Source organism: Pelecanus crispus, chromosome 21, assembly GCF_030463565.1.
Source record: "Pelecanus crispus isolate bPelCri1 chromosome 21, bPelCri1.pri, whole genome shotgun sequence".
NCBI lineage: Eukaryota > Metazoa > Chordata > Aves > Pelecaniformes > Pelecanidae > Pelecanus > Pelecanus crispus.
In genome coordinates, this window is record NC_134663.1 from 5,227,279 (window position 1) to 5,254,885 (window position 27,607).

Genomic DNA, 27,607 nt, shown 5'->3' on the forward strand with positions numbered 1-27,607 from the left:
ATGTCGCAGCGCGGGGGGGATCGCGATCGCGACCGTGATCGCGACCGGGAGCTTCAGTGGTCGGCGCGGAGGATGGGGACGTCGTTGCTCCTTCAGCTCTCGGTGCACGAGCGGGAGCTGGACCTGGTTTGCCTGGACCACAGCTACGCCAAACCCTGGAGCGCCCACCCCGACGCCAGCGCCGCTCGTCCCACCCGAATGCTCTTCCTCACGCCGCGGCGGCAGCCCGGCACCGCCCTGTGAGCCCGGGGAGGGCGGGGTTGTGGGGGGCTGGGGGGGGGCTGTGAGGGGAGAGTGTGGGGGCCTGTGAGGGGAGAATATGGGGGTGACGGGCCTCTGGGGTCTTTGAGGGGAGAGTGCGGGGCCGGGGGGCCTGTGAGGGGAGAATATGGGGCCTGTGAGGGGAGAGTGTGGGGCTGTGGGGGCCTGTGAGGGGAGAGTGTGGGGCTGTGGGGGCCTGTGAGGGGAGAGTGTGGGGCTGTGGGGGCCTGTGAGGGGAGAATATGGGGCTGGGGGGGCCTGTGAGGGGAGAATATGGGGCTGGGGGGGCCTGTGAGAGGAGAATATGGGGCTGGGGGTCCTGTGAGGGGAGGATATGGGGCCTGTGAGGGGAGAGTGTGGGGCTGTGGGGGCCTGTGAGGGGAGAGTGTGGGGCTGTGGGGGCCTGTGAGGGGAGAATATGGGGCTGGGGGGGCCTGTGAGGGGAGAATATGGGGCTGGGGGGGCCTGTGAGAGGAGAATATGGGGCTGGGGGTCCTGTGAGGGGAGGATATGGGGCCTGTGAGGGGAGAGTGTGGGGCTGTGGGGGCCTGTGAGGGGAGAGTGTGGGGCTGTGGGGGCCTGTGAGGGGAGAATATGGGGCTGGGGGGGCCTGTGAGGGGAGAATATGGGGCTGGGGGGGCCTGTGAGAGGAGAATATGGGGCTGGGGGTCCTGTGAGGGGAGGATATGGGGCCTGTGAGGGGAGAGTGTGGGGCTGTGGGGGTCTGTGAGGGGAGAATATGAGTCTGAGGGGCCTCTGGGGCTGTGAGGGGAGAGTGTGGGGCCTGTGAGGGGAGAAATGGGGCTGGGAGGCCTGTGAGGGGAGAGTGTGGGGCTGGGGGGTCTGTGAGGGGAAAATATGGGGCTGGGGGGGCCTGTGAGGGGAGAGTGTGAGGCCTGTGAGAGGGGAGTGTGGGGCTGTGGGGGCCTGTGAGGGGAGAGTGTGGGGCCTGTGAGGGGAGAGTGTGGGGCCTCTGGGGTTTGTGAGGGGAGAATATGGGGCTGGGAGGCCTGTGAGGGGAGAGTGTGGGGCCTGTGAGGGGAGAGTGTGGGGCTGTGGGGGTCTGTGTGGGGAGAATATGGGGCCTGTGAGGGGAGAGTGTGGGGCTGGGGGCATCCTGTGGGGCTGGGGGGGGAGAGCATGGGTTGGGGAGACTAGAGCAGCTTTTGGGCTCCGTGGGGAGCAGTACGGGCTGTGGGAAGGTGTGGGGCTGAGTTGGGGGTCTTGGCGCGGCAGCTCGGGGCTGGTTTCAGGGCCCTGGGGATGGGGCGGAAAGGGGGGTTGTGGCCAGGCCTCAGTGGTTCACTTTGGGGTCAGGCTGTGGGGCTGGGCATGGGGGTCAGAGCTGAGTTTGGGGCGAGGGATGGGAGCATGCTTGGGGGCTTGGTCTCGGGGTTCCGGGGGCTGCCTGGGCTCAGAGCAGGAATAACAAGATGCCCGGTTATGAAGCTCAGCGGCCTTTTCATTTTAAAGCACAGCAGACCCTAAAGGTGAGCGATCCCTTTCTCTAAAGCGTAATTATTCCTGACAGCGAAGCGGATGTCCCCATCGACGTCGAGACGGTGACGCCCACGCCCGTGCCGCTCTACGACAACCAGAAAGCGCGCAGCGTGATGAACGAGTGCGAGCGCCACGTGATGTTCGCTCGCACGGACGCTGACGCCCCTCCGCCGCCAGACGACTGGGAGGAACACGTCAACAGGTAGCGCGGGGATAGTGGAGAAAGGAAATTCGGGCGTTACCCAGCCGCCCGTCGCATGGTGTGGGGGTTTTTTTTTTTTAGTGTGAGTCGATAGGCAGGGACGTTCCTGAACTGAGTAATGTTCTAAGAAAATGAATTCTCGTGTCCAAATTCCTCGTCTGCCGGCTGTGAAAGCTGTCAGATTTAATGGCAGAGGCTGGCCCAGCTGTTGAACCTCTGCCGCGCGCTCCACGGAAGCTCTCTCCTCTGTTCGGAGGCGGCTGGGGCAGCGAGTCATTAGATTACCTGTAGATCCTCAATTCAGCCGTGTTCCAGTGTCAAAAATTAAAAATGAGGCTACGCATAAATTCCGCCCTATTAAAAACCTTCCCTGTGACTGCAGTCGAGCCAGTTCACAGCCTCGATGTTACGAGGGACAGAACGGGGTTTTTTTCTGAACAGTTGGTCTGAGAAACGTGGCGATAGCCTGTGCTAAAAGGAGCGATTATTTTGGCCTTGTTTATTGCTTCTGCTGTGGCGTGGTTTAGCCCCAGCCAGCAGCTAAGCACCACGCTCGCTCACTCCCCTACCCCGATGGGATGGGGGAGAGATTTGGAGGAGTAAGAGTGAGAAAACTCCTGGGTTGAGATAAGAACAGTTTAATAATTGAAATAAAGTAAAATAGTAATGATGATAATATAATGATGATGATAATAATAACAATATACAAAGCAAGTGATGCACAATGCGATTGCTCACCACCCGCCAACCGATGCCCAGCCAGTTCCCAAGCAGCGATTGCTGCTCCCCAGCCAACCCCCCCAGTTTCTATACTGCCCATGACGCCGTATGGTATGGAATGGCCCTTGGGGCAGTTGGGATCAACTCTTCTGGCTGTGCCCCCTCCCAGCTTCTTGTGCCCCTGGCAGAGCATGGGAAGCTGGAAAGTCCTTGACTAGCATAAGCAGTACTGAGCAACAACTAAAAACATCAGCGTGTTATCAGCGTTCTTCTCATCCTAAATCCAAAACACAGCACTATGCCTGCTGCTAGGAAGAAAATTAACTCTATCCCAGCCGAAACCAGGACATGCTGTAACTCTTGCCTTTCTGAGGCTTGGCCGTTCACCGACACGCCCTAGTGACATTTAAAACCGTGTGGTTTTTATTGAACCATCCTCTAGCTTAAATCCTTGGTAGCGAAACTCGCTTTGTCTGTAGCCATAAATCAGTTCTTGAGGCTGCGCTCGCAGCCGATGCCCGGCTGTGCTGCCGGCTGCCTTTGGGAATGGGCAGCAGCTTGCGGGACCTGGATGTAACAGTGACCTACGTTACCTCTCGGCTTTTCCCCGCAGGACGGGCTGGACGATGGCCCAGAACAAGCTGTTTAATAAAATTCACAAAGCACTGCAATCTGACAGGCTGGCTCGCTTGGCTAACGAAGGGGTAAGGTCCTTTAATTCCCTATTTCACTTGCCAGCGGAGTCGCTGCCTGTGTGTGTTTTATCAGTCCTGCCTAGCAAAGCCCAAATGAGTCAAGATGAGAGTCTTGGCCTTTGGGTCGTGGAGTCTTAAAAACCAGGCAGCTCTGAGCTCGTTTGAGGCACGATTTTGTCCTCGCTGCGAGGATGTTGGTCTTTGCTTGCTGCCAGAGGATGTCGGGCTGCCCAAGGCAATACTTTCCTGTGGCTTGGGATGCACGTGGCATGCTTGATTTTTCCCATAATTGTGTTTCTTTTACATTTCCTGGTTTTTAGGCTTGCAACGAGCCGGTCCTGAGGAGGATAGCAGTGGACAAATGCGCTCGGAGGGTGCGCCAAGCTCTGGCTAGCGTCAACTGGGACACCAAACTGATCCAGTGGCTCCACACGACGTTAGTGGAAACCCTCAGTTTGCCGGTGCTGGCTGCTTACTTGGACGCTCTGCAAACGCTTAAAGGAAAGGTGAGAAAAGGCAGTGGAAGACTTCGCTATCGCTTATAACGGTTCTTCCCTTACAAAGCTCGGTGAAAGGAGGCTGATGGAGCTCTTATTCTTTTTCTTTGGAGCGGCTGCGTGCATTTCCTCAGTCCTTTCTGGCCTCTGGTTTCAGATCCCCACCCTGATCGACAGGATGCTGCTCTCCTCTACTGCCAAGACGGGGGCAGCAGGTGCCGAGGCTCTGTCTCTGCTGCTGAAGAGACCTTGGGACCCGGCAGTGGGGGTCTTGTCGCATAATAAACCGGTGAGTTCCTCTTGGGGGCTTGCAAGGGGTCTCACATCAGCTTTATTCTTCCCAGCATTCTGCTGTCCTCTTCCTTCCGCCTCTGTCTTGCTTCCTGGGCTCTTTTCCTCCTGCTTTAGACTTGCTCGATGAGGGGGACTCCTTCTGTTGGACACATTTCCCCCCCGTACTACCCTGAGGTAGCTGTGGCTGGGGAAAATGCAGTCAATTAATGAGCTATGCAAGATCCCTCCTGCTTTGTTGCGCAGGCCAGGCTGGGCAGTGGGGCCTCGGGCAGGGAAGTTGCTTTCCCTTACAGAGCTCTTTGTTGAACTTTGTAGAGCAAATTGCCTGGTTCCCCCCTCATTCTGATTGCTTCCTCCGGACCCTCCAACTCCATGTTCCCCACTTCTCGACGGCACCGGTTCTGGCAGTCGCAGCTTTCCTGCTTGGGAAAGGTTCGTATGGTTGCTTTTGAAAAGAGGGAAGTTCAAACTAGCAGCTGTGCTAGGCTGCAGCTGCTGAGCTTGTTTTTATAAGCCTTTGGTGCACCAAAATACTTGGTTCTGCTGAAGGCAGAGGCTGGCATCTGCCACCTGCAGCATTTACCATTTGAGACGCTGCACAGGGGATGGGCCAAGGTGGCCAACAGCATCCTGGCTTGTGTCAGGGACAGTGTGGCCACCGGAGCAGGGCAGGGATCGTGCCCCTGTGCTCGGCACTGGTGAGGCCGCACCTGGAATGCTGTGCCCAGTTTTGGGCCCCTCGATACAAGAACGACATTGAGGTGCTGGGGCGTGTCCAGAGCAGGGCAGCGGAGCTGGGGCAGGGTCTGGAGCACAGGGCTGGTGGGGAGCGGCTGGGGGAGCTGGGGGTGTTCAGCCTGGAGAAGAGGAGGCTGAGGGGAGACCTGATCGCTCTGCAGCTCCTGACGGGAGGGGGCAGGGAGGGGGGTGCTGGGCTCTTCTGCCAAGTGACAAGCGATAGGATGAGAGGAAATGGGCTCAAGCTGTGTTGGGGAGGTTTAGATTGGATATTGGGAGAAATTTCTTCATGGAAAGGGCTGTCCAGCGTTGGACCAGGCTGCCCAGAGAGGTGGGGGAGTCCCCATCCCTGGAGGGGTTCAAAAAACAGGCAGAGGTGGCACTTGGGGACATGGTTTAGTGGGCATGGGGGTGTTGGGGTGATGATCTTAGAGGTCCTTTTCAACCTTAATGATTCTATTCTAGTTTTACTTTCATTAAATAATAATCCAGCCCCCAAGCCAGGAAACAAGAAATTGCTGCTCTCCCCTTAACTGGTTTAGTGGTGGAGTTGGTAGTGGCAGGTTAATGGTTGGACTGGATGATCTTAAAGGTCCTTTCCAACCTCAACGATTCTATGATTCTAAGTTGCCCAAGTCTGATGCGTTTGGGGCTTCTTGCCAACCAAAGGCATCCATCCTCAGCAGTTCAGACTGCATCGTTACTGTTATTAAGGACCGACAGAGTCTTCTGGTAGGAAGAGGTTGGAGGAGAGAGACTGCAGGTCACCTGAGTCCTCTGCCTGCAGGCAGAGCTGCTCACGCCCCTCCTGATGGGGCAGCTGTGCTGGGTGTGTAGGAGTGAGGTGGGTAGCAGAGGTTGTCTCTGGGGGGGAATTCTCTATTCCCTCTGTTTTTAGTAGCTAGAAGTGAATCCTGGGGGAAAGAGGGGGAGAGAAAGCACAAGGTCGTGCATAAAGGGTTCCAGTCCGTGCTAATAGTTGTCGGTACCTGTTGTCCCCAGTACTTGTTATTTATCGTCTTTTTTTTTCCATTTCAAACGGCAGGTGATTCCCATCGCCACCCACCTGTTGAACAACGGCAGCGGGGTGGGAGTGTTGCAGTGTCTCGAACACATGATCGGGGCGGTGAGGGGCAAGGTGGCGGAGGTAAGCGAGGGCGACGAGCGTATCGGGGAGCCTTTGCTGCTCCCTTCAAACTATTCACCTTGCCTGTGGCTGCTGTGCCACCCCGGTGCATTGTCCCGTTGTCTGTCCCTCTTCTCCATCCATATTTTTTTTGTTTGTTTGTTTTTTCCTCCTGTAGATTCACCACCACTTCTCTCACAAGCCGATCATCCTGATCGGGTGGAACACGGGTGCCTTGGTGGCCTGTCACGTAAGTACCCGATTCCTTTTCATCCTCTCGGAGCCCGCTTGACGCCTTCAGTTCAGACTTAGATTTGAATTACTGTTGCATTTAAGGCTCTGCTGGGGTTGTTCTTATCCCTTTTCTCTTTCCAAGGCCTGGCTTTGAGACAGACATCCTTTCTGGTTGTGAGGGCATAAGTGATTTGAGTCATTCGGTGTTTTTTTCCCCAACTCTTTTAATCAACAAAGCAAAGTCTAAATATAGAAGATATTTCTGTGCCCGGCAGGAGCCCGGCAAAGCCGCCTTCGCACCCTTGACGCACTTGGCTGTTAGCATGCTGACTGTTGCTTTTTCTGCCCAGGTTTCAGTGATGGAGTATGTCACTGCAGTTGTGTGCCTTGGATTCCCACTGCTCACCGTTGATGGCCCCAGAGGGGTAAGGACCGAAGGGAGATGGAGCCATTGAAAAAAAACTGTACTTTTTTTTTTTTTTTTTTTAAATCTCCCTGGATTGTCATAGAATCGGGCTTGGAAGTCCAGTGATAATTGGAAGATGTTTCTTGAGGAATGTCTGTGTGATTTTTAGTTGGAGGAGATGTGCCCAGCCGGCGGGACTGTTGCATTCGTAGTAGGAGTCTTGATGCGATAGCAGGCGTGAGAAGTCCTGTGTTTGCTTGTCTCTGCCGTGACGTGTTCTTGCAGCTCCTTCCTGGGGTCTTACGTGTGGGTCGCTTGTTGACTGTGTCATTTGGCACCAGAGATGACAGCTTGGGTTGACTTACACGGAGCCCAAATTGCTCCTTTTTTAGCTGACGAGCGTGAGACTGGATCGGGAATGATTAGGGTTGCGCTAATGAAATGGCTAATTCTGAGGGTAGTGGAAATCCGTATAAAAGGCGTTTGCTGGAGCACGGTGCAGCCCTCGGGCAGAGTTTTCTTCAGGACTCGGTGTAAATCCCATCGAGGGCTCACCCCAGGAAGCTTCGCTGTTGGTGCTTCTTCAGCCTTACCCTGGGTTTGTGCGGCAAAAGCTTGGAAGGAGGAAAACGCAGTGAAATAGGGTTTCTGAGGCGGGGGGCATCAGTCTCAGCTGTTAAGTAACAGCGCTGTGTACTCGTTCAGCTTTTGAGTCAGTCTTTCTCATGAAAGAGAAACGTTTTAATCGTTTTAAACGATCCGTACGATTTATGCTTCTCTCCTTTCAGGACGCAGTTGGTATGTACTGGGATTGCACGTGAAGCGCCGTCTGCCCCTGTGGCACGTGCCTTTTCTTTTTGGAAATCCTCGTCTAATTCAGAAAGGTGTTTGGCTTTGAAGACTCTGCGTCCTGGGCCAGTCCTTCTGGATTACAGTTCCCCTTGCTCTTGCAGGATGTAGATGACCCCCTCCTGGAGATGAAGACCCCTGTCCTCTTTGTGATCGGTCAGAATTCCCTGCAGTGCAACATCGAAGCGATGGAAGATTTCCGGGAGAAAATACGAGCCGATAACAGCATGGTGGTGGTGGGAGGAGCAGACGACAATCTCAGGTAACGGTCTGCGAGGTGGGTACTCTCTTCCCAGGAGCACTGGGTGAGATCTGAGTGTGCTGCATACAAAAAAAAGAAAAAAACCAACCCCAAATTTGGTACTGAAACTAGATGGGAACTGCATAAAAATGCCCTATCCAGGTCAGCTTTGTTATTCAAAACCTGGTATGTTGGATAGAGGGTCGGTTTTCTGTGATAAACCTGCATAATTTCTCCCAGTGGTAAATGAAAGAGCCAGGGTACAGTGTGGTATGACAGCAAAGGAAGCATTTGCTTTTTCTTCCCGCCCCTGGCTCTGGAATGTGTGGTTTTGGAGGCTCTGCACAGACTTGGGTAAGGGAGGCTGTCAGAGCCTTGCAGGAAGCAAGAAGCTCTTAAGGTTTCAGTAAACTTTGGAGCTTGTTCTCCTGTCACACTTGCATGTGTTTGGAATAACTGCACCAAAAACCTGAGCAAGTCGTGTATGGGAATGGCGCTGGCCTCCTGCTAGAGCTGGAGCCAGCAGCGCGGCGAGGTTTTGGAGCATCATATAAGTCAGAAATCTGTAGTAGGGGTAATCAGTAAAGGAGAGGAAAGAAAGAAATGTGAAACTCCCATACTGGGTCTGCAGACAGAGCTCTGACGGGAAGGAGGCGTCCTATTTGCGTTGCAAAATGCTTTGGGATGCTGGGCCTTTTTCCTTAGTCATGGAAGTTTGTCTCTGCACTTTGAGGGATGAATCTCGTCTTTCCAGCAGACGGTGCTCCTGAGCTGAGAGCTGACGGAGCTGGCTCTTGCCTTGCTCTGGGCCTAGCTGGGTAAGGGAGCGAGCTTGCTGTCGCTTGCATCTTGCTCTCAGATGATGTTGCTCGTGTGAAAGTGAAAAACCAAACATGTGTGGACTTCCATCTTGTTTTTTTAAATAGGATAAGCAAAGCCAAAAAGAAGTCAGAAGGTCTGACCCAGAGTATGGTGGACAGATGCATCCAGGTAACCACAGAAATCTTCCTTTTACACCTCATATCTATTAAAGATAAAAAAATACCTACACTGATAACCACAGAAATCTTCCTTTTTACACCTCGTATCTATTAAAAATACAAAAAATCTGCGCTGAAATGTCTTGGTGACCACAAGTTGTAACCTTACTGCCAGGGTTGGTTGGACAAAGGTGATCTGTCTCCTGAGTGGGATTTTGAAGTGGCTGTTTCCATTTGGGAGGAGAGATGTGAGCTTGCTGGTAGCGCACCTTAAACAAAGAGCAGTTTTCTGAGTCTTCCAGTACATCTGCCTGGGGAAGCAAGCAGTGCTTCTGGGCTCATTGGAGAAACCGTCGTGTTTCTCTCCCATGTGTCAGAAATCAGGGGAGTATGAGCTTTAATGAGAAAGCCAAGGTCCATCTGTAAGGTTTTACGGTTTCTTTTTGCGGGATGTTAAACCTACAGAGCCTTAACCGCTTGTCCCTTTGGGAATCTTTCATTCTTTTTTTGTTTCAAGCTGTGAAGATCAGTTCTTTAGAGATGTGCACGCTACTTAATCTATTTGTTTCATCCATCCTAGGATGAAATAGCTGACTTCTTGACTGGAGTCCTCACCCGAGCGGAGAGCCACTCAGGCTCTGATCCTCGTGACCTGGATGCTGAGAAGAAGAAGAAGCCGCGCGACTCGACCAGGAGGGATCTGTCGTTTGACTTGCCGGAAAGAACCAGCAGGCCTGCCTCGCCAGCGGCCAAAGTGCCCGCCTCACCCTCGGGCTCAGAGGTGGGGGTTTTCTCCGGGATACTTTGAGCTGGGGAAGGCTGAGGTTGTGTAAAGAGATGCTTTTGTACCGCTGAAATACGTGGCGAGAGGTGTGGTTAGTGTCGGAAGAGGGAGGTGAGAGGGTACGGAGAGGCTGCTGGCTTGCAGTGGGGCAAACGGACCTTCAGAAATAAACCTGCTCCAGCAAAAGGCTGCACGTTCTTGCCTGTGTGCTGCCACGCTCAGGCTGCCTCTTGGGGAGACGTGGGGTAAGCGACGTACCTTCTCTTTGAGCAGGACTTATCCAGCGTCTCCAGCAGCCCCACGTCGAGTCCCAAGACTAAAATGGCTGCCGTGTCCTCCATCCAGAAGCCCAGCCAGATCGGCACCACGCAGCTGCTGAAGAGGCAGGTGCAGAGGACGGACACTGTCCTGACGCACAAGCAGGCACAAGGTAATGCCCTGCAGCTTTCCCGCCCTCTTCCCTCTTAGCATCCGGATTTTTGGTCTTTATCTGTCCTGTCATGTTTAGGTTTTTGTCTTCCGAGTCTTGTCTTGAATTCCAAGCTCCCCGTGGCAGCTTTCTCTACGGTGTGGTCCCCCGTCACTGTCATCCGAAGGCAGCGGCCTGTGGAGGGTTGAAATTAGGTTGGAAGCGGTGTTTCTGCAGCTTGCGGAGCCTTGCTGCTGTTCCAAGTGGGAAGGATTTTCACTTGCTTTGACCAAATCGCCACATAGCCGTGCTCTTAATTCTTCTTCAGTGTGAGCCCCTTGACTGGTGTCTCATGTCCTTGAAGGCTGCTTGGGAGAGAGACTAAAGGTACTCGGGAGATGATTGAGGCTATTGAATTGTGACTGAAACAGTGGGGCTTGGGTAATTACAGAGTCATCTTGCATCAAATGGCAGTGGAAAACCTGCTCTGAATAAGAAACCAGCTTGAGCTGTGGGGTTGGGGTTCTTTTGTCCTGTGAGATGCCGACTAAAAACCTTTAAGGTGCAGCTTCAGTCTGATTGTGAACGCTGTGAATGTAGGTAATGGTTCTGTTGATGATCCCTTCTGGCAAATATCAGCGGCACCTGGGGAATAGTTCTCCGTCCTCCCTTCTCTCCTTATTTCTTTGCTCAAGACAAGACCCGAACAGCCTTGTTGTTGTCTCCTGTAACAGTGTGACCCTCCATGTTCTCTAAAGTCTTTCTCTAACTCAGGGAGGGAAGCTGAAGCTTGGATCTCCCTTAATTTCTCAGGCCACAGACTAAAGAAATCTATTCCTTTGTTGTTGTAGTTGAGGGAGGAAGTTTCTAGATAGCACGCGGGAGGCAGGAGGAGGGCCGGTGGAGTGGGGTGTGTGGTGGCCGCCTTGTTTTGTCAGGAACGCTGCCGCGGCGTGGCTTCTGGCCCGCGTTTTGTGGCCGTAGCTGTTCAGGGATGTGCTGGCTGACGTCTCCCAGCTGCTCTCAGCTTCTCGGCGCAACTGCTCAGTCAAGCTAGCCGTGCCTTTCGCAGCCGAGCCTGCTCTCGTTCCCTGGGCGCCGAACCTTTTCCCGATGGCTGAGGGGCTGGAGAGGGCTCGTGCCGTTGGGCCGTGCTCTCCGTGAAAGCTGGGATGATGCCCCTTGTAGCGTCGGATGTGCTACGCTGCTGTCCGGAGAGCAGGTTGGCGTGTCTCCGTTGTGCCTCGTGGCTGGACGAGTCGTGTCCGGAGCTCTCTGCCTGCCTGCCTGCCTGCTCCGAGGTCTCTGTCTGTGGGTCGCAATGGTGTCCCTGGAGTTCCCCATCCCCCTCCAGAGCCGGGCTGTGATACTGTAATTCTCTCTGATTCATTTCAGCTCAGTTTGCTGCTTTTCTGAAACAAAACATGCTGGTGAGGAAAGCTCTTCCTCCTGGCACCTCTTCATGTCTCTTTGGTGAGTATCTCCTCACTTCTCGCTGTCTCTCTCTCTCTGTCTCCCTCCTTCTCTCTGTCTCCGCTACCTTCTTTCATCATCTTCCTCTTCCCTTGCATTGGTTTGGGGATGTGGCCCAACGTGTCCCCTTGTCCCCCTGCTTTTTGCTTTCTCTTTGCTGTATTTGAAGCTAAAGCAAATGGCTAGCTGAGAGCATTAACTTTTCCTGAGCTCTACCCCTTTCCCTGCTCCGGTGGGTAAATACCACTCTTCCAGCCGTGTAGTCTGGCAGCCGGTTTGCCCTGATGGACTGAAACTTTGTAGACAATGCGGTGACTTTTTGTGATCGTGAGTTCAACCCTTTCCCCATGCTGGGGCTGAGAAGGGGATGCGGACACCAGCCTGAGAGGCTGCGTGTGTTGGTGGAGCGTCCCAAGCACGTGGAGCAGCAAAGGGACTGTCAGTGGGAGCAGAAGCAAGGGACTGCTGAGTGACTTGGAAGGGGCAGATGTAGACATGCGGAGCAGTGTTTTTTAGCCAGAGAGAGTTAGAAGAGAGCAGAGAGGTCAGGGAGAGGGATGGCTTTGGGAAGACGGTGATGTGGTGGGAGAGGGATGCTGTCTGGACCAGGAGATGTGCGGAGGCGAGCAGTCTTTAGTGCTGTGGGCTCTCGTGCTGGGTGCTGGAGCGTGCAGAGAGGTGGGCCTCAGCGTGTGCAGTGCTCTGAGGGTTAGGGATCGAGGGGCGAGATCCACAGCGTAGCTAAAGACACGTTTTGCCATCTCGAATGGCAGTGACTGTGTGGATCTGGGATTAGGAGAGGAAAAGAGGTTGAAATCCAAGGCTTTGGGAGACGGCGGTGTCACCACGTGAGCTGACAGTGTCATTCGGGTCACCCCAGGGTGCTGAGAGCGTTGGCGTGGGTGAGAACTACCTCCCTGCAACACACCGAATGCCGGTGCTTTTAACTCGACGAGGCAAGTGCTGGGTGCAGAGAAGCTGGTGGTATTTTGGCATGCTGCGTAGAGACTTAAGATACAGGCTCCCTGCTTGCCCTGAACACACACGAGATACAGTCCAAACTGCGCGTATACAACTGTGGTAACAAACTCCTGAGGCAAGTATTGGCCCCAGCTGGTTGTTTTAAAGGTTTCTTTCTCCCTTGAGCCTTGTTCAAAGGTTTCTTTCTCCCTTGAGCTTTGTTTTGTGCTCTGCCCTGTGCGATGAGGTTAGCCTGGGAGTGCACACGTGGATCCCTGCACTTATCCAGAGTCCTCCCACCCAGTGTCTGCTGGGAAGAGAAACCGCAGTGGACGTTACCCCGCTGGTGGGGAGATGTGGAGAGGCTGGCACCAGCCTGGCCTGCCTTTTGATAAGATCAAAAGTCAATTAAGATCTCTAGGCTCGTTACTGCGTTGGCTCGGCTGCCTGAGCCGCCAGGTAGGAAGCCGGGGCACGTGCGTTGGGAGCGTTCGCTGTTGTTTCGGGAGCGGCGTGCTCCTCCCGAACGCGCAGCCGGCCCGCCACGGCGGGGGTCTGCATGCCCCTGCGCGAGCAGGAGCAGGGGACACACAGGGACGTTGGGTCACTGCTCGCCGATGCTTTGAGGGGCACCTAACACCACTGCCTGTGCATGTGCCGTTTCACTGTCCTGCTTGGCTGGTGGCACTTGGCGGGGAGGGAGCTTTGGTGCCTGCAGTCTGTGCACGCCTGAGGAGGACTCTCTGGCCGGTGATTTGGACGATGCATGTTTGCAGGTGGGTGGGAGGCACGGGAGCGTTGCACGAGTGTCACGAGTTAGCACGCTCGAGCCGCAGATCCGGCCGTCGATAGCAGCACAGCAAGCTTGGCTCTTGTTTTGGGGACCAGAGCGGCCCCGAAACGCTTGGAGTCACCTGACGTTTAGGGATTTGGCTGCAGTCTTGTCCTACGGCCACAGTTCAGAGGTACGCAGGTGGTGTGATATGCAGGGAGTGTATATGTATACACACACGCATCTGTATATCAATTTTATATACTATATCCGTATCTAGATACAGAAAAAGAAAAAGGTACGTACATCTTGGCCTCTAGGCCATTGAATACACAGCTTAGATGCCCGGGACCATCTGTAAAGAGGGAGTGAGCTGGCTCAGCAGTGGTCTGCCGCAGCTCTTGGTGGAGAGGGCTCTCCGTAGCTTTGAGCGAAGACCTTTCCCCCTTGCCGCAGATGACGGCAGCGCTCGGGCGTAGCGGCGGCTGCGTTTCTCGGCGCTGCCAGGCTGTAAGCACCACAGTAGGAGGCAGATCTGCATCCTTGTTTCGACCCAGTCCACCAGCGTTTCAGGCTGGGGCTGGGCGATCGTACGCCAGCGGTGGGAGATGTGCGAGAACGGATGGGCAGGATGTGACAGCTCGTGACTGTGTTTTGTTCCTGGGCTGCCCAGCAGCGCTTGTCGTGGGTCCTCTGTGCTTTTTTGGATAGCCCTGGCCCCAGCAAGCTTGTGCTCTAGGCAGGACCAAATGGATTTGACGGGTCAAGGACACGGCAGCAAAACGAGCCATTGGTGCGGAAGAGAAATCTCAGCTCGTGGCTTTTCTCCCCTAGTGCCGAGCAGCGTAGGGTGTGTGGGGGCTTGGCTTTGCTGCAGCACCCCTTGTGCTCACGGCTGCTTCGCTTAGTGCCTCTGAGAAACCTGTATGCTTCAGTCCAGCTCCTGGAGGGCCGGTTCCGAGGGCCGGTTCCGAGCGCCGGAAGGGATGTGCCGAACAACAGGCACGCAAATACCTTGGCTGGTGTGGCGGAGGAGCAGGCGGGCTGAGCTGTAATCCCAGCGCTGGCAGCGCACCTGCACCGGCTCCGCAAGTCTCTGCGCCCTCGTCCCCTCACCTGGAAATTAGGGATGTTGGAGGGACCTGATGCCGGGACTGATTATGCCGCGCTTTGAAATGAAAAGCGTTTATGTGGAGATGTGCTGTCACTGTAGGCATCCGTTTTTCTTCGCTGCAGAGGCAAGCCAGGCTTTATACGCTGTCCTGCCTTAGCCTGTGAGTAGCTTAAGCTAAGTCCTGGCCCTAAGACAGCAGCTTAGGGCAGGTGGAAGTCAGCGTACATGGTGAAAAGGAGAAGCGTGGGTTCCTGGTGCATGGGAGATGGGTAAGGCTGGCATGGAGGGAGCTGTGGAAGTGTGCATGGGCATGTGTCCCTTCTCCACACCTTGGTGCGCACAGTGGAGCGGCACTGACCTCGAGGGATCGGCCGTCGGTTTTCAAAAAGCTACTTCTGTGTCCCCTAGTTCCAGTCTCCTCAGAGCACTCGGAAGGGGCTGAGAAAGATGATGTGCGTATGCAGCTGAAGAGGCATCAGACCCCCAGCCCGACCCAGTGCACCAAATCCTCCAAACGAGCCAAAATCAAGGTGACCATTGTCTCTCACGGAGATGCTGCTGGCGTGGGGAATGGAGCACCCCTCACCACCCAGGCAGAAAGTGAGTTGCGATTGCATAGCTGCTTTTTAAACCCGAGAGCGGGCTCGTGGCTGTGCCCAGACCCGCTCCTCTGGGGCGCGGCGTGGGGAGGGGAGGGGAGCTGTGATTTTCGTTATTTTTGGAGGAGTTAGCTGCAGAAAACGGACGAAGGCTGAAGGTGTGAGTGACTTGGGGGTAGCTGGGGAAGCCTGGGGGCTGACAGCATGTAGGAGCTTGGCAGGAGCCTCTGTTTTCCATAGCCGTTGGGACTGCACGCTCCAGCGAAATGCTCGACCGCAGCCTTGTGAGCTGCGAGGCGAATTTTACACCTTCCTCTGAGGCATCGAGCCGCTGCTGGGAGCAGGATGCCGGTCCTGGCGGGCCCCTTGCTTCAAGTAGGTCGCGCACATCTCCGGTTCTGCTGCCCGCTCCTGCGACTCCTGCGCGAAGCTCTTGCCTGGAACGTGCTCCTGCTTTAGGGACGACGCCGATGTTCCTCCTTCTTAGAAGACCTTTGTGTATTCAGACTTCATGAATCAGCCGAGCGCCCTGCTCTGCTGTTCCCCTTTGGGCCCGAAGTCTGGCGCGGTACGCGTTCGATACGCGTATAAAATAAACTCCAGCTCCTCTCCTGCCTCTGTGGCTGGGAAAAGCCACTGCGACGAGCATTGCAGAGGTCCCTGCAGTCCAAGAAGAGGTGGTGTGCTCGGTCGTCTTCACCTTGAGCCTTCGCAAGGGAGGCCAAAAGCTTTGGCTGCTGTCGCCCTTGTACCTGAAGGATGTTGCCTTGTCGCTGGCCGTGCCAGCGTACGCGACTGCTTCCCGTCAGAGCGCGGAGCCCCAGCTGTGTAAAGCGGTCGCTCGTTATTAGTGTTAGCTCGATGCGGTGCAGGACTGAAAGGGCAGCGTCTCCGTTCTGATAGGAAATCAGAGGTTTTCAAAGCTGAGAAATGATTCTGCTCCTTTGGAAGCATCTCTCGGTTAATTTAACAGTCGTTTTGAACTGTGAAAATGAATGAATACATACACATCCTTTTTTAAGGTTGCAGTTTATCTTCTGGCAGCTTTGAAAATCTCTGGTTTCCGGAATCTTTTTTTTTTTTTTTTTTTTTTTAATTTTCCAAACTTTACTTCTTTTCACAGAAAGGAAATGAATTGCAGAAGTAAACATGAACCAAAACAAGAATTCCCTCTTACCGTGTGTGAGCAGGAGGAATGCACAAGACAAACGCAGTTGTATCCCAAAACGCCGCAATAAACAAATATTGTGACTCGTCGCATCCCTGTGTATTTTGTAAAGTGTCTCTAAAGAATGCTTACAAAATCAATCGCTAGCGACCAGCCAGATCCCAATTAATCGGTGGAGGCGGTAGACCTGTGCCACGACGGACGAGGAGGAGGGGATTAGTGGAGATGAACGTTTAGGAGAGAGATTTGCATTTGGTGGCGAGGGCCTGAGATTTCACTGCTTACAGATTTTTGAAGCCGATTCCTTCAATCCCGTCTGTCGTAACACTTCCACAACAGCAGCTTTCCATTTTTTATTCACAACTCTGCTCTGTTTGACGCTCCCGATCTGTCGTAGCGCGGTGGCTGGCGTGTGTGTTTATGGCTGCAGCGGAGGTTTCCTTGAGAAGATGCTTTGTGAGCAGGATGAGCCCATGGCCTGCACCACTGGGTCTGTGGGTAGTTGTGCGAGAGAGGGGGAATCCCTAAAGCCTCGTGGAGGAGAGTGAGTGAGGTTTCTTCTTTTTCTTTTGCAGTTGTTGCTGGAAAGCCGGTCCCCATGGCTGTTGGCCAGTCTGTGTCGGGCGCAAAGGAGCTGTCAGGACTGCTCACCACCCCCAAGTGAGTGTGACTTTGGTTTTTCTAAGCCGTGCGCCTTTTTGACAGGCTGCTGATGGGAAGCACTGCAACAGGGTGATTTCTGCATGTGGAGCTTTTTGGTATCTTGCTTATGGCTGGAATTTTCTGAAGTGCAGGAGACTCTTAGGCTCCTGAAAACTATTTGTCAACCGGCAGTCGAGTCTGAGAATGGCAGAAATGGGCAGAAGTAGAAGGTATTGCGGCTGTTTGGCTGCATTTCTATATGGTTTCCCAAATCCAAGTTTGCTTATCTCTGTCTTTTGAATGCCTGTGGTGTCTCTGCCAGAAATTCAGTGTTGTCTTTAATCCTTCCCTTCGTTCCCTCTAACAGTCAAGTGTTTTTTTTCCAAAGGTAGGGGAAAGAAGCCTCAATATCGGTTCATGAAGTTGATTAACTGGCTGTAGGGATTTCTGTTGGGGAACGAATCTGACATTGACATCTCACATCACTGTTTTCCCTTTTAATTCAAACCAAGCTTCGGAGAACCGGACTCTGCCTGATCTGGGAGGGGAGAGGAAGAAGAGCTGTTCTCAAATAGAAAGTAGGTTTGAAAAGGGAAATATTTCACTGCGAGGTAGATTGCTTTTGCGTAAGGTGACGCAGCACCTAGGTTGGCGCACACGTGATAACAAGCTCGCTTCCAATTTGGAAATACGTGGATTTTGTCATAGGTGCTCCTTGTTCTAGCTGCCGCAGTGGACGCCGGGGAAACTTCTCTCGCTTTGGGGTTTTGTAGCTCGTCAACTCCCTGCCTTAGGCTTCCAGGAGTCCCGTTTGGTTGTGTTAGGCCAGTGACAGCTCGCTGTCAAAGCCATCTGGCCTTGCCCTGCATGGTTCATCGTTAACTGGACTCTTTCTCTTCTGCTCGCTTTGTAGGCTGAGTTCGGCAGCAGAAACCTCCTCTCCGAGCCCTGCTCCGTCTGCCATGATCCCCAGCAGCACGGCGCCCAGCGCTTTCCACGCCCTGCAGAGCAGGCTGGTGGCCAGCAGCACCCACTGCATGCAGGCCCAGCCAGCCAGTACCCTCCCAGGTACCTGCCTCTCTCCATGTCTCTCTTGTGAATGTAAAAGGTAAAAATCATTTGGCGGATCCTCTTTCTTACAATCCCTGGTTGCTCTGGGTGTGGCTGAGGCAGCGTTTGTAGTGCTTTGCTATCGCAGAGCCTGCAGAGATCCCGTGGGATGCTGTAAAGTGAGGCTGAAGGTGCAGTAGGTGACCTGCTAATTGTGTCGTTGGTATGTAACGATGCCTTGAGATGCGAAAACTGACCTCCTCTTGCCTTCCGGGTTTCACGGCTAACCTCGTTTGTAGCTGCAGTGATGAGATGTGTCGGACTGTGTGTGTGGAGCGGCTAGGAGGATCCCTGCTGACCTCGAGGCAGGCTGCTTGGGACGCTGCTCTTTAAAGAACAGTTTTGCAGACACCTGCCATTTGACAGACGTGGAATTTTGTGCTGGTGGATTCTCTGAGCCTGATATCTTTATTCTGTACTTTTATTTTTAGGAGCAGCATCTGCCAGCAGCCTGCTGCAAGGGCTGAGCTTCAGCCTGCAGGACATCGGGACCAAGTCATCAGCCCTTCCTGCCAGTGTGGCTGCTGCCGGGCCGCCCGTGCAGGTAGGCAGCCTGCAAACGTCGGAGGTCCCTCTCTGGAGGGAAGGGGTATGGAGGATAAAGCGGCAGGCATCAGAGGGAACCTAGGCAGGCTGTGTTTGCTCCAGAACCAGAAGAGATGAGGGATGGTTTAGTGGGCATGGTGGTGTTGGGTTGATGGTTGGACTGGTGATCTTTAAGGTCATTTCCAACCTTAATGATTCCTAGTTTTTACTTCTATTAAAAAATAATCCAGCCACCAAGCCAGGAAACACGAAATTGCTACTCTCCCCTTAATTGGTTTAGTGGTGGAGTTGGTAGTGTTAGGTTAATGGTTGGACTGGATGATCTGAAAGGGCTTTTCCAACCTAAATGATTCCATGATTCTATATTAGGTATGAACTGCAGCTGAAATGATGCGTCCAAGCCTTGGTGGTGTGCCAGGGGCTAAACGTTCCCGTAAGTGGCATGAGGTCTAGGAAACAGGGCTGTGGGAAGTTTTTTCTGGGCGGCCACTGAGAAAATGTTGAGAAGGAGTTGGAGAATGGACGGGGGGCGAATCAGCGATCTTTCTCCTTCTGGGAAGACACACGCCTATGACCTCTCAGGCAGGCTCCCCATCCCTGCAGTTTGAGGTAACCTCTTTCAGAGTTGGTGGCTTCGTTAGAAGTGGAGCCACGGTTTCTCCCAGTCATGCTTTCAAGTTGAAATGAGTATGTGCGGACTGGAAGGGACAAGTTGACTTGCCTTTAGACCAGCTTGTGGCCACCAGAACCAAGTGTGGAAAACTCTGTCCTCTAAAGACCTCTAGTTTCCGTGTGAGGGAGAGGCCGTGCCATCCCGGCATCCCCTTTCCTCCCAGGTACTCAGTGCTTCTCCTTCTCCTTCCAGACCTCAGCTGTGAAGACGCCCGCGCCTATCCAGAACCTGAGTGCCATAACCACGGGCACCGGCACCATTGTCCGCACCATCCCGGTTGCCACCTCCTTGTCTCTGGGAGCCTCAGCGAGCGGGAAGCCCACGGCCATTCACCAGCTGTTGACAAACGGGGGACTGGCGAAGCTGGCCAGCAGTCTCCCTGGCTTGGCTCAGATCTCCAACCAGGCAGCAGGTGAGGGAGAAGGGGGACAGGCACGCGATGCAGGTGCCTGGAGCACCCCATCACCCCGAAACCAGCGTTTCCAAAGCTTATTTTGCCTTTGAGCTGTAGCTACGGACAGCTGCGTGTGCTAACAATTTCTGAGCACCTGCCTCTAATGGGAAGAGGCTTCTGACGTAGCCTCCGGTTGGCAAACATGACCTCCGCAATCCCCGTGTCTCAGGGACGTCTCGCTCGCGTGTTTTCTAGGCTTGAAGGCCCCAACGACCATTACTGTGACGCTGCGTGGGCAGCCCAGCCGCGTGACCACGCTTAGCCAGGCTGCGATGGGGACTGTCCAGCCCCAGCTCGAGGAACAGCCGATGCAGACGCAGGCACCTCAGGTAATTTCTGACATCTTCCCTGTAGAGAAAGTGCCCGCTGCTGCTCCTCTGAGCTTTTTCTGACCATCGTAGTCAAGGGCAGATGTAGCTGTCATGGGGAAAGTGTTCTCAGTCGTGTCTCTTGGGTGTGATGAGCTTCGTTGCTTTGCTGAGGCCGCACAGAGAGGGGCCTCGCAAGGCAGTGGTTAAGAGGACTCAGGTCATCTTCGTGTCTGTTAGTGGCAGGGTCGATTGTGCTTGATACCACGCTAGTACCACTCCAAGGGAGTCTCTGGCTAGACTTCGGAAGCTGACATCAGCATGGAAATTGGTACTGAAGCTCCAGGCTTTCTTGGTGGTAACAGGCTTTGGTGGGAGGAGGAAAGCTGCTTGTAGAGTGTTCAGGCAGGAGAGTGGGTTGGCTGTGCTGTCTGGAGCTGTATTCCTCTTGAAAATGCTGCTTCTGACTATTGGATGGGAGGCTGGGCCCTGTGGGTGTTGAGGATGCTGTACTATTTCCTTCTGTCCCCAACTCCTGCTCTTTCTCACTGCTGTGCTGTTGAAATCAGTTTATGAAGTGCTGAGCATGTGCTCCAAGGCTGTACCTGTTCGATACAGATCTTTTGGAGGTGGATCCCTGACAGCAGGAAAAGCTCTTACTATTTGGACTCTCAACACGTGCCATGTACTGTTTCAAGGGTCCTGGCTGCCTTCCTGCTTCCTAGGTTAAATCTTGGTGCGGTTGAGTTGAAAGCACAAGATGCCAAGTCAGAGAGGGGTTTTTTATTGTTGTGAATGTAGTGGGTTTGGGTACTGTAACGCAGACCTCTCAACCCCAAATCCTGGAGGTAGCAAAAGGGGTGAATTTACTGCAGGTGTATCTTTGGGCTCCGTCCTAAACCACTGTCAATTTTGAGATGGATCCATAAACGTGAGGGCGGAAAGGTTAGCTCCGACTCCCTGCGCAGGATGGTTGGTCAGCGGTGGCTGTGCGTGCCATCAGCAGGGTTGACCCAAGCTCAGATGGCTTCCCCGTGGTCCCAGCTCCAGCGCTGTACGACGCTCGGGTCTGTCCTGTAGATGTTTTCCTGGGGGTGGGGAGGTAGGAGAAAACAGGCGGCCCAGGGCTGTGGCCTGCCTCGCGGGACGGAAGGAGGCATCGCAGGAAAAGGGCTGCTGGTTGCCTGAGTACGTGCTGAGGGGAATAACTGACTGTCCAAGAGATGCTGACTGTAGTGATTGGAGGCAGGCGTTTGCAGGGAGAAGGTAGTTCAAAGAACAAGTCAACAAGCTCCCGGAACCATAATGCTGTGGCTTGGGCGGTCGGACGAGTGTGGAGTGTCCAGTGGGGATCAAGCTCCGGTTCCCAGCAGGGATTAACGAGCTGGCACTGAGGGCTGAGGATGCCAAGATCACTCCAGACTGGCAGGGTTGGTTTGTTGTTTGGTTTTTTTTCTCTTGCACGTGATTTTCCTACTTCCGATGGCACTACCACAGGTCCCGGGCAGGTAAGCTGGTGTAGGAGAGGCAGAGCAATCTTCGCTTTGTAGATGAAGCTCTGTAGTTTTGGTCCCTGTTGCTGGGCTGGCCGGAGGTGTGGGCAGCATCGTGGAGGCAGGGAACGTGCTTCTGCTCCCTGCCTTGTGCCTCCAGAGGCTGGTTGAGGTTGCTTGAAGCCCTGAGATATTTTTAGGGAGACATTATCCAGAAGGTGAAGTCTTTGGATGGAAGTTGGTTAAGTATTAACAGTAGCAGCCATAAATCCTTAATTTGTCCTGCGCTGCTTCAGAGCTGGCATTGCATCCACCATTGCCGGTAGTTTCCATGCACAGTCCTGATTTACTGCTGGTTAAAGCTCGCATTTGGGAGCAACCACGTCCTTCCTCCCTTGACTTTTCTGCGTTTCTTTCGGTCGCTTTGCTAGCGCGACAGAGCCCGCGAGCATTGGCAGAGCTGAGCTTAGAGGCGGCTAAGGTAGAGCTCGGAAACGGAGCTAGTGACACTCGGTGCAGATCCCACCTAAGCAGCAGGTGAGTTGCTGTCGTAGGTCTGAAACTCTTCATCCGTGTTGGAGGCAGTTTTTGTGCTCTTCACAGGCCGTTTAATAAACTGTGGGAACCGGCGTGCTTTCCTTTACGTCCTTTGTTACCTTTGAGATACCCTAAATATCCAGCAGAACAGTAACTCTGCAGCGTAATGAAACTTGGTACAGCTGAGCGCCAGGGTTAACGAGTCCGCGTATGGGTTAACGTTTTAGGGCGGTGGCACTCGGCACTGGAGCTTGGATTGTGCGCTGTGACTTTTACTTAGGGTGCTGAGCTTGTGCGTTCAAGGTAGGGCTTAATTGTGTGGCCGGCTGCGAGAGTTGCTTCAAAAGCAAACTGAAAGCTGGCTTTTACAGGAAATGGAATGAGCTGTGTGTTTGTGCAACTAATTATAGCCCTTGACATCAGCTCATGTGTACCTTTAGAGCATAGGATTACGTAATCTGGCCGGGCTTCCTGTAAAAGAGCAAATTTACAAAAGGCTTTGGGGGATAACGCTGAGGGTTTAAACTCTTGTGTTTTCAGCAGTAGCCGAAGCTGTCGTCGGTTGGGTTCCCTTTGAAATTCCGGCTGATGGCTCCAGTGTGCCTGTGCAGGAAGCGTGAAGCCCACGCATCGGCTGTGCGCTGTGATTTTTAAACTCTGGGGGCTGGGGCGATGCCTGTAGCAGCTGAGATGCAGTTTGAGTGGGTAACTCTTTTCCTTCCCCCCGTGGGCATTAAATGGGAGGCGGAAGGCTGAGGAATCTCCCTGGGAAGTTTTGTGCAAATGCTTTCTGTGAGTAGCAGAGTAAGAAGAAGCAAGAGTGCTTGGGTGGCTTCAAAGAGAAAATACGAGCAAGCTTCAGCTTCTCTTTTCAAGAAGTTCCTCCACGGTGGTTTGAACGTGGCTTTTTGTATGCATTCCCCCCTGCAGCGTGGTTATATCCTGATAGTAGCTCTGTAAAGTGTGGAGCGATGCTGATGCTGGATCACGCTCCTCTTTTTCTGCTTAGTGGCACGAAGATTTACGCTGTGATGACCGGAGCTGCAAGCTGAGGTGTCGCGGTTTGAGCTTTGGCCAAGGGTCTCCCTGAGATGGTACGAGGATTGCTCCGGCTCCAGCCCTTGCCGCTGCCCAGAGCCGGCGGCTGGTGCTGGGTGTGCTGTAAGCAGGCAGTAAACGCCTTTCTTTTCCTGAAGTCTGACCCTTTCCACTCCCAGGGGCAGAAATATTAATTCTAGCTAACAGAGCACTGTTAAATTCCTGCACAAGGCACGGAAAAGCAGGCTGCGACCCGCATGAGCATCAGGTAGCCGGGGCTCAGACTTAAGCTTAAGCCGTGCTTGTTCAGTGGTGGAGGAAAGCGAGCAAGTTGGCTCAGAGGAGTCTGCCCGGAGAGGTGGGCGTCTGCTTTTGTAGCTGGAAAAGCTGCTTTGGAGCTTGAATTATGTCAGCTGAGGGCTGTGAGGGCTCCCAGGGAGAGCACAGGAGCGCACGCAGTTGGCTCTCTGCAGTATCAGATTGCAGATGCACCTGGAGACAGAGTTGGGGCACGTGAGGCTGACCCAGAGGCGTTTGAAGAACCCCTCAAACGGGGGAATTGCCAGGTATTTCACTGAAGCTTGTCGGTGCTCTCCCAGGGTGTGCTGCCACCTGCCTTGGGACACAAATCCAAACTCTCCAATTGTCCCCGTACTGGACATCTGGTGGGCACTGGTGCTGTGTCACCAGCCGGCTCTCGTCAGGGGGGCTTGTCTGTCTTTGTCAAGCAAGAGGGAAGCTCTTCTGATGCGGAGGAGGGTGTGTGCTGTTCCAGTTTTTGCTGGGCTTTCGCTGGTAATAGCGCGTCATTCTTGCAAGGGGGTCTGCACCATGCAGGAATCGTTCTTGAGCTCCTGGCTGTTGCTTCATTCTTGCTGCAGAGGAATCGAGAGCGGGACTCTGACAGCCAGGGATGGGGATAGAGCCATCCCATTCCGCTCTGGAAAAAGGCAACGAGTTTGTGCTGGTCTCAGCCCAAGCACTGGTGCCAGCGCTGCAAATGACACCATCATGCTTTTAAAACACGGATCTCGGCGGATTTTCTCTCGGTACGTGTTTTTCCTTGAGCTTGGTAACGACTGGTCGGAGTGAGGGCAAAGCTAGAAGAAGCAGGGAGAAGGCATGCTCTGATTTTCTTTTTTTTTTAGGTGAGGGCTAGCGCAGGGCCCGAGGAATGCTTGCAGCCCCCCGCAGATGGTATACCCTCGGCAGCGGGGCGCTTCCAGTAGCTCTCCGTTACTTTAACCCTTCCAGGCTCCAGACGGTGCTGTTGGGAACCTGGCCGCCCCAGCTACCAGCGCCGCCTCTCCTGGCAAGCTGCTGTCTCAGATGGATCTCAGCAAAGCCCAGGCTGGCGCAGAGATGGCTCCCGCCGACCCCGCGGCACACCTGACCGCCGCCGCGGCAGCACCCGTAGGTGAGGCGCATGGCAGTCGTGGGGCGCGGGCAGCCGGCCTGGGGACCAGAGCGGAGGCCGGGTTGGAGCCATGCCGCCGGGTGACGTGTGCGGAGTCGCTCTGGGGAATAGCTGCCTGAATGCTGCTTATTTTTAAGCCCCTTGCTCTTTTTTTTTTTTTTTTTTTTTCCCTTTTTGTCCCCCTCCTTTAAGTCAGGTTCCCTCAGGGTTTCTTTGCACGAAGAGTTTTGGCTCAACGCAGCCGTTTTTGAGCAGTTGATGAAGAGCAGGGCGTTACGAGCCCAAACACAGAAGGGATTATCTGCAGTTTGTGTTGAGGGCCCCCGTCACGCGCTCGTAGCACTAAGCGCTCTCCCTGCTGCCTACATTTATTTACCTTGCCTGGGGAGAGCAGACCCATCCAATTACAGCTAAATAAATATTGCAGAGCCGCTACCCAGCCGGTAGCCTCAGACTTAAATAAAAGCGGCACGAAGCGGTGATGTGGTCCGTTGCATCCTCAAAGGCTTCTGTACCAAAGAGCCCGCTGCCAGCCGAGCCGGTGTTTTCATTTTCCTCGGTCCAGCTGATTTCCAAGGAAGCGGCAGGGTGAGCAGGCAGCCGGCGCTCGGGCCGGATCTGGTGGATGAAGTTCGGTGGGACTTTTCCGGTTTCCCAAAGGGCAAACGAGGCAGCTCTGGAGCGTGTGCGTTCTGCCACGCAAGTCGGCGTTCCTTGTGGGCGTTAAACCCAGCTAACCGACCCCTGCAGACCCTCGAACTCTGCTTTTCTCCCTCAGGACTCAACAGGGAGGTGCAGAAGCACTGGGCTTAAGTCGTCTGCTGTGTGGTTTTTTTTTTTTTTCTCGTTCCTTTTGTTATTTGTGGATGAAGTTAGATATGTGGAGAACTTTACCTGCTTTCGCTGGAGGTTCAGGTTGGCTTTGCATCCAGCGGGGAGGACCGGTTTGTAGGAAAGCTGCTGGAGCAGCAGGGCGGACCGGGGTGTTAGCGCAGAAAATTTTCCAGACTCAGTTTTGCGGAGCGGTCGTTGCTGATGTTAAAGCATCATTGGGTGTCTGTGCCGCTTCCCCAGCCTGCGTAGGGGTGGCTGGAGCCGCCCCTTCCCGCCGTCCCCCTGCCCTTCCAGCCTCCCCGATTCCCCCCAAGTCAGCGGTCCCATCCTGGTTAGACGGTCGGCCGTCAGCCTTCGCTCCTTGCCTGCCCCGCTCGAGGCGCTTCGTTTCGGAGAGTCCCACGCCGCGCTGGTCTCTATCGCAGAGATACGGTGCTGCGTGCCAGCTGACCCAGCGCGGCTGGGCGTGCCACTTTCCGCTCCTCGGTGCCGGCTCCTCAGGGATGGAGCAAGTCGCAGCCTTGGGCGGCTGCAGGGACAAACTGTGGGCTGCTCCAGGTTGGGGTCTCTCTGGCCAGCGTTGTCTTTAACCAGCAGCGGGTCTCCAGGCTTTTTCCCGTCCCTCGAGCGCGTCTAAACCCAGTGATTAGCTTTCAGTGATGCCTCTCTCCCCTCTGTTGCTCTCTGGGCTGTGGCTACCGTAGATGCAGCCGGGGAGCCGACTCGGACGGGGTAACCGCCACGATGCCACCTCTGCCATTGCCTTAGAGCACAGAGGGCTGCGTTTCACAAAGCCTAGTCTTTTAGTCGCCTCCTGAGGAGGAGTGTGATGAGGGTCTGAGCACCCCCAGCGCTGCTGCTGGGACGGAGCTGGGATGCGCAAGAGCTTGCCTTGAGCCAGGCCGCTGAGAGCACAGTGAGCTCGGTATGGGCTGCGGCAGGTAGGATGGGGCAGGACGGAGCCTGCTTGGCTAAGGAAGAACCACAATGCCCTGTCCCAATGGGAGGGGACTTTTTGGGGGAGAAGGTGAGACACTGAAGGAAGAGAGAGGCTTCCTTGGGGGATCTGAGCGGTCTAGGAGGGGGGAGCAGTGCTGATGGTGACAGAGTTTGGCTCTTGTGCTTTCCTTGCCCAAGGCTGTGGCAGCGCTGGGGTTCGTTTCGGGGTCTCGCTCTGGAGAGCAGACAAGGCCAGGTCTTTCTGTTCGCTCTGAAACCCTGCGACCCCACTGCTGTGGCTGGGGGCCGCAGCCCAGGGCGGGCACCGTGTCCACACGGCCGCTGACCCCGCTCTCCCCTTCTCCGCAGTGACCACCACCAGCCCCATGAAGACGCTCTACGTCATGTCGGACGCCAAGCTGTCTGCGCTTACCAAGTCTGTGATGAGTGAGGCTACCTCTGTCCCCCTCAAACTGCCGGGCATCCAGCCTTCCTCCTCCTCCTCCTCCTCATCCGCCAGCTCTCCCACCGGTGCCGTCACCTTCGCCACCTCCCCGCTGGCCGGTGCCCCCAGCCCTCCCGGCAGCCTGGTACACTCGAAGGTGGGACCTGTCCTGCAGACCGCTTCCAAGACCGTCATCCTGACCTCGACGCTGGCCACCGTGAAGGGCGATGGACCCCTGGGACACATCGGGGAGAAGGTCAGCTTGCCCAAGAGCACCGCGGCCCTCGGCCACGCTCTGGGGGCAGTGGAGACCCTGGGGAGGGTTCCTTCCGTGGTGGACGACGGGAGCACCGTCATCCACGCCAGAGAGGCTCTGGCCAACAGACACTTGCTGCCCCAGGGCGTGCTGCCAGGAGGGGCTGGCACCACGCTCATAACGCTGGGCAGCAGCCTGGCCGGCTCCTCCATCATCGCCACGGCGGGGCCCACGCTCAGCCAGAAGCCGTAGGGACCCCCCCGGGACCCCTCGCCTGCGACCGGCACTTTGGGAAGACTGGGCTCAGCTGCGGGGTGGGAAAGGAGCCAGCCCCGTGGGCACGGGGGGGGCTGGTTCAGGCTGGGGGATGTTTTTCTGGTTTTGTTGCTGTTTAATAAAACGACTTTTTTTTTTTTTTTTTTTCCTGTTCTCCTTTACTGACTTCATTGCACCATGGTCCCTTCCAAAAGCGGCATTTGGTTGCAGCTCAGCCCTCGACCGCTTTTGTCAAGGGCCGATTTCCCTCGCCGTGAAGGCGTGGAGGGACAAAGCAGCCTCGTGCAGGCAGGGAAGGAACCATGCCGTGCAACCGGGGCAGCTCCTCCTGCCTGTGCCATCTTGCCGGTACGTCCCTCCTCTGGGTAGAAGTTTCAACTGATTCCTGCTATTGGGAATATTTATACGTTAATATTAATCTGCCCTGAGCCTCGACTTAACCTTTACAGTTGCATTTGCATCGGCAAGCAGGGGTTAGCGCCGGGGACGTGGGCAGCTTGTGCTCCATTATTAGAGAATTGATGGTTTTAGGGAAGCAGCAGAAAGGGCGACACAAAGGCGCTGAGCCATGAAATGGGTGCCGGGATGATGAGGTGAGGGTTTGGCACCATCGAGGG

At 54.6% G+C, this 27,607-nt stretch overlaps 1 protein-coding gene across 2 annotated transcripts; it reads left to right on the forward strand.

The window, feature by feature from the left end:
- On the forward strand, positions 1-26,966 carry KANSL3 (KAT8 regulatory NSL complex subunit 3). 2 transcript variants are annotated; one of them, XM_075724143.1, is made up of 22 exons: positions 1-239; positions 1,793-1,963; positions 3,297-3,387; positions 3,699-3,884; positions 4,033-4,164; positions 4,485-4,601; positions 5,953-6,054; positions 6,212-6,283; positions 6,618-6,692; positions 7,627-7,784; positions 8,690-8,753; positions 9,324-9,524; positions 9,801-9,957; positions 11,332-11,409; positions 14,664-14,855; positions 16,598-16,682; positions 17,578-17,732; positions 18,206-18,318; positions 19,186-19,405; positions 19,643-19,776; positions 24,078-24,240; positions 26,383-26,966. In XM_075724143.1, the coding sequence occupies exons 1-22, from the start codon at positions 1-3 to the stop codon at positions 26,964-26,966; spliced, it is 3,489 nt and encodes a 1,162-aa protein (XP_075580258.1). The 2 variants fall into 2 exon arrangements, with proteins under 2 accessions (XP_075580258.1, XP_075580259.1); XM_075724144.1 differs by lacking the exon at positions 11,332-11,409.
- Positions 26,967-27,607: the final 641 nt, after the last annotated feature.

What these genes read in the sequence shown, in the direction of transcription:
- KANSL3 (XM_075724143.1), top strand. Translation starts at nt 1, where the DNA reads ATGTCGCAGCGCGGGGGGGATCGCGATCGCGACCGTGATCGCGACCGG. An exon ending in CGGCAGCCCGGCACCGCCCT is followed by an intron (nt 240 to 1,792) that starts GTGAGCCCGGGG and finishes TATTCCTGACAG; the next exon opens with CGAAGCGGATGTCCCCATCG. An exon ending in CGCCGCGGCAGCACCCGTAG is followed by an intron (nt 24,241 to 26,382) that starts GTGAGGCGCATG and finishes CCTTCTCCGCAG; the next exon opens with TGACCACCACCAGCCCCATG.